Raw genomic sequence first — 10,067 nt, forward strand, 5'->3', positions numbered from 1 at the left:
ATATTAGGAATTGCCACCTGGGAAAAAGAAGAGGTTAGGGCTGTTCAACTTGGAGAAGAGATGGTTGAGGGGGCACTTAGATGGGTAAATGTGAATCGGTTATTTATGCTTTCAGACAGTAGAAGCACTAGCGGGCACTCCATAAAATTAGCAAGTAGCATATTTAAAATGAATCGGAGAAAATTATTTTTCACTCAATGCACAATTAGCTCTGGAATTGATTGCAAGAGGATGTGATTAAGACAGTTAGTGTAGCTGGTTTTAAAAAAAGGTTTGGATAAGTTCCTGGAGGAGAAGTCCATAAACTGCTACAAATCAAGTTTACTTAGGGAACTGCCACTGCTATTACTGGCATCAGTAGCATGGGATGTATTTAATGTTTGAGTAATTGCTAGGTACTTGTAATCTGGATTGGCCACTGTTGGAAACAGGTTGCTGGGCCTGTATGGCAATTTCTTATCTTCTTATGAAGAGGCCACAGTGATTAGTCCAGAAGATATTTATAAGGCAGCCCCTTGGTCATCTTTATATTCTTTCCTAAGCATTATAATTGGATGTGCAGGCTAAAGTGGATGTGGCCTTTGGAACAGTTGTTTTCTTCCCAATTGCTTGGTTGTTTGGTTATTTCTCATGAGTCTGGACTAGTCTAGCAGGATAAGGAAGGAGAAATATAGTCTTACCTTTTAAATCCTGCTAGACTAGCTCTCAATCCACTTGGGTAGTCACAGGCTGTAGTTCTCTTTTCCCTGCTTGAAAGCCTTAGAGATTTGCAGAAAAGTGATTCCGCCTTCTGGCTTGGAGGAGAATCTAAAGCTTATCTGAATCTGTTTGCTCTTATTTCCTTTTCACTGTAATCCTGGGAGAATGGAGAATTGTTTGAAGAGGTTTCACCTGTTGTGATTTTTGTAAGTAGTTAGAGGGGTATTTTTCTACTCCATTGCTTTGTCATGATGATGCTGGCAAACGTCTGTGTGCTGTACAACTATTAATACCAAAATGCAGCAGCCAGACTCCTGACCGGTAAAAGAAAATTTGATCACATTATTCTGACTCTGATTGCACTGGGAACCAATGTAGAGCAATCTAGAGTTATTTACAAAGTTCTAACAATAATTCACCATAACCTGAATCCTAACAATGATCTGCTTGGAATAAAATTTTATTCACATATTCCTATACATTCTCTTAGATCTCATCATAAAGGTTTATTGGAAATACCAACTATAAAAAGCTACCACTTATGACAAACAAGAGAGAGCTATCTCTATAGTAGGCCCTATGCTCTGGAACTCCTTACCTGAAAACCTCCGAACTACTTCTGACACCAAGAAATTTAAACAAGACCTGAAATCCTGGCTTTTCAACAATGCCTTCTAGATCTCTTTGTAACTAAAAGTTTATCCTTAATACTAAGATTTGTTCATTGAATGTCTTTGTTCAAATGTCTTCCTCTTACCCCTCATTTGTATTTTTCATCTAACTTATGCACCGTTGTGATCTAGTGATTCTCACGTGGAATGACGGTATATAAAAACCTAAATAAATAAAGAGCATTAAATGTGAACCCCTGTGTTCATCACACACATTCCTATGGCCAGCAACATGCATATGTTACCAGTGAACATAACATAAGAAATTGTCATACTGGGTCAGATCAAGAGTCCATCAAGCCCAGCCCAGCCAAGTGGCCAATCCAGGCTACAAGTACCTGGCAAGTACCCAGACATTAGATAAATCACAAGCTATTATTGGTAGTAATATGTGTGTTACTATGAACCCAGCCCACAATAACAATAAAAAAAAAGAGGCAACTAGCCCTCTGAGCATTTGTCAACCAGCACCCTGCCTCTCCCTACCCCTGCTGTCCCCTAAACAGAAACATCCACCCCTGACTTCTAAAAATGACCCCACCCCACCAGGCATTAGCATATCTTAGTGTAATAGGCTCTTTATTTCGAAGAAAGTTTCTTCAGGACAAGTTTCTATCAATTGTGGGTCTTTTTTAGCAGTGACTATTTGGGTACTTAATATCTTAAGCAGAGAAAAAGGTTTTGCTACAGGTTTTTATTTTGATTTGAATTTTTAGCCTGGTTTCTGAAAGGATTAAGGTTTATGAGAGCAAATCTGCATTCCTTTATGCCCTTCTAAAAATTTTCAGTATATCTCATAGGATCCTAGGGGATCCTGATTAGGGGTAATTTGTATCAACACGAGCATATGCATGTCCTGGAAAGTGGATTCTATTAGTTCTCCATGGAACTCCTCGTTTTTAACTGTATCTAAATGAGTGTCAGGTTAAACTACCATTTTTTACATCTGCACTGAGCTCCCTAATGCCAATGCTACTGAATTTGTGTTGGTGTTTTATTTTTAGGATCTGAAAACTTCTAGAGGTTTGCTTGAGGAAATGAAGAAAACAGCGAATAATAATGCAAAACAGGTAATTATATTTGTCTCTGAAATATTTCATGCAATAACAGAAAAATGAAAATATTGAACACAATGTTTTCATGTGACCATGATCAGAAACTTTTTTAATTGTGGTGTTATTCTTTGAAATAACTGTTGATGACAGACCAAGTATAAAATATTTTGTGGACCTGCATTATGCATGCTGGTAATCCATTACAAAAAGAAATCGCTGAAATAGAGAACCACAAGCTTGTTATAAGCAATAACTTTATAGCGACAACATGGTCTTTAAATAGTTGTTCTTAGGTTATTTTCCTACTGCTTTCCTTGATAACATCCTAAGAGCATTTCATCATTGTTGTGTGACACTTGTTATGAAGTTGGTGTCTTCCTTCATTTCTTATGAAATAAAATGGCAAGAATTTGTTTAGTATAATTTGCTGCCAGAGGATGTGGTTAGTGCAGTTAGTGTAGCTGGGTTTAAAAAAGTTTGGACAAGTTCCTGGAGAAGTCCATAAACTATTAATCAATTTGACTTAGGGAGTAGCCACTGATATTACTGGCATTAGTTGCATGGGATCTATTAAATGTTTGGGTATTTGCTAGGTACATGTAATTTGGATTAGCCACTGTTGGAAACAGGATGCTGGGCTTGATGGACCCTCGGTCTGACCCAGTATGGCAACCTCTTATGTTCTTATTATAAACATATAATCTTCATAATTGCATTTTTCTGAATCTTTTTTATGGTATCATTTATTTCCATAGGTTATTCAGTGGGAGTTAGAAAGAAGAAACAAGAAGTGATGCACATATTGGCCGAAGCATGAATTCAGATGAGGATTAAAGTGTTTCTGTATAATAAAATAAAATTGGTGGGCATCTGTGTGTATATATATATGGGCCCACAGGACAGTCATAGCCTTTTTTGTAAATCTTCTACTTGTCAGGTGATTGCAGAAGGGTTACTGTTTTACTGTGAAAAGTAATAACTATAAGAAATAAAAAGAAAGTGGACCCCATAATCTAGGAGCAAGACTGCATATTCTTTCATTTGCCTGTGGCATTCAGTCACTAACAGCCTTCCGTTTCTTCTCTTCCATTTGTGATCAAGATTATAATCTGATTCAGGACACTGGCTGTGCAAACTGCAGTCTGATTAGGTTGTTGATTAATGTGGATTGTGGTTTCCAAATGGAAAGACATGAGATTTGGTTTGCTCGATATCTGTGACCTCTTTTTGGGCATTTTGTTCATTCTGCCTTCATATTTGTCTCTGAACCCTTCTCTGACGTTCAGAAAGGAAAAATGGAGTAAACCTGCTAAAAACATTAGTTTAAAAAGTTGGGAATTTATTTTAATGTAGTTGGGTAGAGCTGATACTCTATGGCTCTCAAACATTCTTATTGAGCCATAGAGAAAATCTGAAACCCTGTCCTTCCGTGATCCTCATCTCCTCTCTCCCCATCATGTGCGTCCTCTCTCCATGTCTCCTCTTTATTAGGGATCCGTAGCGTAACTCTCGGTCCATCCGCGTGTTGCTAGCAGCCTACTGACACTGAGCTTGCTGCAGCCTTTGGAGGGGGAAGAGAGGTAGCAGTAAGCGGGTCTCCCATCAGCCACAGATACTTTGCTGCCACCTCTGACCAGGCTCAGAGTGAGGCAGCTCTCTATTAATTCACGCTTCAGAATACATTTGAAGAGAATATGAATAGAATTAAATTGTCTTGTTTAAATACAAAAATAGAATTTTTTTTCCCTTGGGAAGTACAGCGTTTTTTTTTTTTCAGTACACTGTAAAATTACTGAACATTAAGTTCTGCTGGGTGGAACTGTTTGCACCGTTTCATGTCTTATCAAAGCTGATAAGTTGTACATTAGCCAGAATAAGTTGATCTGTCTAAGGCAGGCCCTATTAACTATTTTATACTTTGCAAAGCATTTTGTACAATTTGCTTTCTCTGTTAATAAAAAATATAGTACATATATTTGTAATAACAGAACTCTTTATCCTTTGTGTATTTTTTTTTAAGAAAAACATTTCTTTATACAGCAGAATTCACTTTTTATTCATCAAGTATAATCAACACAATTTTGCAAACTTATTCTCTTATTTCACTTTAAGAATGGATTACAGTATTTTTCTTAATTGACACTATTTTGTTCATACAGCTGTTGGTGAAAGATGCAATGGTGATTAATAGCTATGGTATAATATTTGAATCAAATTTTTAAATGTTACCCATTACCCTTTTGAAGTGAGTGTTTTGTCAGTTTCATTAATGATTCTTTGAAAATAAATTCTGTAGTATTTTCCCCACTTGCCTGGAACCTTTGGCTAGTCTCCATCCTTCCACAGGTGAGAGCCCAATGAAATCTCATAAGCTCACAAGATGTCCAGCAGTAGTACCATATGACCTGGTATTTGTTTTCCTTTGATCTTTCCTATGAACTTCCTATTGGTCTCCAGCAGATGGAGATGTGCTACATTTTTTTCTCTGTCCATAAAAGTGAAATCTTAAAACTTGCAGGCTTCTCTCCTTCAGATCTTTGCTGAGCTGGCAACAGGTTCTAGAGGTCTAAGCCAGTGGAGCTTCTGGTAGAAACCACATTCTGGAGCTGAGGCACCTCTTGAGTGCCATCTTGGATATGTGCAAGCAAGCTTGTTGTGTTTTGGCAATGTCAGTCTGAGTAGCAGTTTTCTAGATCAGGGTGCTGATGATCTCAAAGGTGGGTTTTTTTTTCCTTCTTTTCTTTTTCCTTTCTTGAAAACATTTTAGAAAGGAGAGAAGCCAGAAGTTTTTATTTGTTCTAGTCTAATATCCTTTTCTCATTCCACTACCCTTAAAGTGTTATTTTTATTGAGACTTTCTCCCTGAGAGTCCTTGCCTTGCATCTTGTCTGCTAAAAACAATTCCTCTCTGTAGTGCTGACAATATTTGCTAAAGACAGATTGCATCTACAGCCATTAGGAATAGTCAGTCTGAATTTGGACTCAGGCTATTTGGATTCAGGCTATCAGGTTTCATCACAAGGTGGTCTGAGGTGATATGCTGACCCTGATCACTTTTTATACAAATTCATTTTAGGTTGTTTAGTGATATGACAGGATCTCAGTCCAAAGATGTCATCCAGGCTATAGGCCTCATATGCACTCCTAGGTTACCTCCTTTCCTGCTGCTAAGCTATTAATATACACAAAAGGTCCTGTCAAGTCATTCTTTCATCAAGATATTTCTAGTAGTGTGTGAAAGGTGTTGGTATAAAAAAGGCAAAATTCTTCCTGGCAGTTCAATTACTGTGTTAAGTTTGAGAGTATTTATTAGGAGCATATTGGGCCATCTAGATAGCCGAAGAATTCCAGGTGGGCTGGTAGGAGCAGCACAAGGGGGGCCTCTAGACATTTTCATAATAACCTGCCTAGTCTCCAATATGTCTCCCTGACACATCATGACCTATGTCCCTTCACTGACCTCCACTCTGAGTCCTTCCCCTACACTCACCCAAATTGGTTGAAACATCTTAGCACAGGGCCTGAAAGCTAGTACACATTGACAGTACAGAGTTCCACATTCATTGACTGCCACTGTTGTCGTTGCTTCTGCTGCCGCCCTTCTCTGTAAAATGGAGAAAGGAAGGGGGGATGAGAGAGAATTGGAGAAAGAAAGGAGATAGTAAAGAACAGAAGGAGAGCTGAAGAAGAAAATGCATTGTTGGGGAGAGAGCTGAGGAAGGGAATAAGGAAAGGAGGAGTGAACTGGAAAAGGAAAGCTAGAATGGAAGGGAGGGGTAAGATTTGGAGATGAAGAGGCTGATCTTTATCTTTTATCTTGGAGATAAAAGTCCATCTGTTGCATGCATGGACTTTTAGCTCCCAGTTCCCTAAAGAAATTTGAACTAGGAAGTGATGCACAAATGATAAGATACTGTAAAAAGGGTACCTGCCTCCATGAGCATAAATGTTTCTCTGGTCTGAGCAGCACAAGGACCTTGAGTGACTTTAAACTGATATGCTGCCTTTAAGTCCCAAAAAGGGAAGTCACCCCCCATTTATGACTCAATCACTGAGGTAAATAAGAACAAAAATAAGTAACTCTGCAGAGAATTGACTGTGAGTGTTATGTAAATGTTAATTGCTCTCCAAAGCCTCTTTCTCCCTGTTATGCCTCGGGAGGTGGACCCTTGGTCCGACATAGTACTTCAAATTCCTACCGTCGGAAGGCGAGGCAAACTCAGAGGTTCTCGTGAGGTTGCAGAGGGAAATCTGGATGCAGGTGCCTCCTGCAGGTCGTGTGATCCAGATAGCTGGCGCCTCCAGCAGGTCGTGTGTCTCAAAGGACTGGCGCCTCCAGCAGGTCGATCCCACTCTGGCTTACACTCACGAGTAGTCGAGAAGAGTCCAGGGGTAAGAACCCGAGGATACTCCGCAGCCAGTCCAGGGAGCAAGAACCAGAGGATACTCCGCAGCCAGTCCAAGGGTCAATACCAAGCGAAGTCAGCAGCCAGTCCAGAATTAGATACCAGGGGAGAACCACAGCCAGTCCGAGAATCAGGCACGGGGTGTCAAAACAGAGAACCAGGAACGAAACTTTGGAACAACAACCCACAGGAGTCTGAGGTGCAGACCTTGCCTTAAATAGTACCCCAGTAGGTGGAGCCCACAGGAAGGAGCCAATCCTAAATCCTGTAGTGGCTCCTTTAATTGCTAGCTTCTGCCGCGCGTGCGGCTCTAGGGAGACCTGGCGGGGGAGGAGCCAGAGAGGGAGCAGGAAGGCAGCCGACGCCGCTGCCATGTTCAGCGACTGCAGGAATCGCTGCGAGGGACCCTGCTGACGCCTGCGAGCAGTTAGTATTTCGGTGGTCTGCCACGACTAAGTGCCTGGCCCAAGTCACGGTCTGCCACGACCGGCGGCCATAACACTCCCCTCCTGAGGATAGCTGAGCTAAGCTGCTACAGGAAGTATGATGAGGAGCCCAAGGACTCTGTGGGAAAGCAAGGAGGTTTCTGGCCAATGAGGAAAGAGGAACAAGAGAGGGGGGAAAAGAACCAATGGCATCAGACAAGTGAAAAGAGACAAAGATTTGGTATTTGTATGAAATCCACACATCATTTTGAAGTTGTGCTATCTCACAGAGTAATGGGGAAGGAATCTCTCAGCAAGGGAATGGAGCTGAACTGGTAATAGGCTCCTCCTCAGTTACTGTCCCTGATATCAGGAGACCACAGGTGCAGCTTCCATGAGGGAGTACTGTTCCATTACAGGAGTCAACTGAGATAAGTAAAAGAAAAAAAACAACTAAATTTTGTCTTTCGGCTTAAGTGCCAGAGTTTTCTTTTGAAGGGTTCTCCTGCACTATATATTCACAGTTATATGATTTGAGTCTTCTTCAGCAGTATTCAGACTGTCAGCACTTTGCTTACACTTCCAAATATTGCTGAAGGGTTTCACTCCTGAGCACACTGCTTTTCAAGTGGGAGAAAATAGTGGCCACTTATATGATGAATCTGTTTAGCATCCAGTCATGATAAATCCAGAACAAGTGGATTATGCACCTCTACTAGCAGATGGAGATGGAGCAAACAGATGTCACAGTATATATACCCCTGCAGTGACATCAACCTGCCAGTATTCTCCATCTCCAGCAAATGGTGGATGTGCATCTTCCTAACAGGGATTGCTTTGATTTGAAAAAGAAGTAAAGAAAATAAATTTGCACTGCTCTCCTGCGGTGATACCAAAAGGTCCCGTCCCCAGTTGAGAATACCTGAGGTGAGTGCCCTAAGGTCGACGCCATAGTTAGCGCAATTGTGAAGCGCACCACTATTCCTGTGGAGGAAGGGGTGGCCCTCAAGGATACACATGACCGGCAATTGGACGCCATTCTAAAACAAGTCTTTGACGTGGCAGCTATGTCCCTACGAATTGCGGCCTGCTGCACAGTGGTGACACGTTCCTGTTTATCACAAGCCAGGAACAACACTCCGGGAGAAGACATGGAATCGGCTCTCTCGTTCCTCACTGACGCTGCCTCTGACCTAGTTCGTACGGCAGCTAAGGGAGTATCATCCTCAGTAGCAGCCAGGAGACAGCTCTGGCTACGAAATTGGTCTGCCGACTCTTCCTCCAAGACACGCCTTACCAGAATGCCCTTTGAGGGATCCCTCCTGTTCGGGAGTGACCTCGAGCAACTGGCTAACAAATGGGGCACCTCTCCATTACCCCATCTACCAGAAGACAGGCCAAGGAGGAGGCAGCGCCCTTTTCCTAGACCATCCAGAGGTAGGACCTCTCAGCACTTCAACCCTTACAGGACTCGCTACCAAGCACCTCGTTCGCAGGCCAGGACCCAGTCCTTTCGGACTAAGCACAACAGGAGGGGAACCGGCTCGCGTTCGGGGCCCGGTCGTATCCCACAATGACAATCAGCCGACCCATCCGGGGGTAGTGGCCATAGGGGGCAGGCTAACCCTCTTCTACCGCAGGTGGGTCGAGATTACCTCGGATCAGTGGGTCCTCGCTATCATCCGAGAAGGGTACTATCTGGACTTTCTTCGGCTCCCGCCGGACAAGTTTGTGGAATCTCCTTGTTCACCCCTCAAGAGGTTGGCACTAGAAGTTACTTTGCGGAGGCTCTTATCCCTAAAAGCCGTAGTTCCAGTGCCTGCAGGGGAGATAAATTCTGGGCATTATTCCATTTATTTCATAGTACCCAAGAAGGAGGGCATTTTCAGGCCCGTCCTGGACCTCAAGTCAGTCAACAGACACCTGTGGGTGCCCAGCTTTCGCATGGAAACTCTGCGATCTGTCAAAAATTCAGTACAGCCAGGGGAGTTTCTCACATCCCTAGATCTGTCGGAAGCCTACTTGCATATCCCAATCCATCGGGATCACCAGCGCTACTTACGCTTCAAAGTCCTGAACCAACACTTTCAGTTCCGAGCTTTACCCTTCGGGTTAGCCACCGCGCCGCAGACCTTTACCAAGGTCATAGTAGTGGTGGCGGCGTCGTCTCTCCGGAAGGAAGGAATTCTCTTCCATCCCTACCTGGACGATTGGCTGATCAGGGCAAAGTCACCGGAGGAGAGCCACCAGGCAACCAACAGAGTGATAGCTCTTCTGGAAAGCCTAGGATGGGTGGTAAACTTGAACAAGAGTTCCCTACACCCTTCTCAGTCACTGGAATACCTAGGTGTCCGGTTCGACACCCAGGAAGACAAGGTCAGCCTGACCTCCAAGAGAAGATCAAAGCTCCGGAATCTTCTTCAGGCCCTGCTGAGCGCCACCCGGCCCACAGCTTGGGATTATTTACAGGTCCTCGGCCTTATGGCATCCACCCTGGAGGTGATACTGTGGGCACGGGCTCATATGAGACCATTACAACGCGCCCTCCTATCTCGGTGGAGCCCACGATCACAGAACTACACCGTACACCTACCTCTGCCAGCCAGGGTGCGGAATCAGTTACGGTGATGGCTGCAGCTCGGCCACACGAGCCGGGGGTCAAAGATGTCCTCCCCAACTTGGACCCTGCTCACGACAGATGCCAGCCTGAACGGCTGGGGAGCACATTGCGAAGAACTCACCGCCCAAGGGCGGTGGAACATCAACCGACTAGAGGCACGGGCAGTCAGGCTACCGTGCCTGCAATTGGCC

At 43.3% G+C, this 10,067-nt stretch overlaps 1 protein-coding gene across 2 annotated transcripts in view; it reads left to right on the forward strand.

Annotated features, from left to right (window-relative positions):
- Window positions 1-4,453, forward strand: part of MTBP (MDM2 binding protein) — a 194,276-nt gene extending 189,823 nt beyond the window's left edge. The window contains exons 20-21 of one of the 2 annotated variants that reach the window (XM_029591956.1): window positions 2,375-2,440; window positions 3,181-4,453. In XM_029591956.1, the coding sequence (XP_029447816.1) occupies window positions 2,375-2,440; window positions 3,181-3,219 (105 nt within the window). In that variant the 3' untranslated portion in view covers window positions 3,220-4,453. The remainder of the gene's footprint in view (window positions 1-2,374; window positions 2,441-3,180) is intronic. The other variant, XM_029591955.1, reaches the window with a different exon arrangement.
- Window positions 4,454-10,067: the final 5,614 nt, after the last annotated feature.

This window comes from Rhinatrema bivittatum, chromosome 2 (genome assembly GCF_901001135.1).
Source record: "Rhinatrema bivittatum chromosome 2, aRhiBiv1.1, whole genome shotgun sequence".
Taxonomy (NCBI): Eukaryota; Metazoa; Chordata; class Amphibia; order Gymnophiona; family Rhinatrematidae; genus Rhinatrema; species Rhinatrema bivittatum.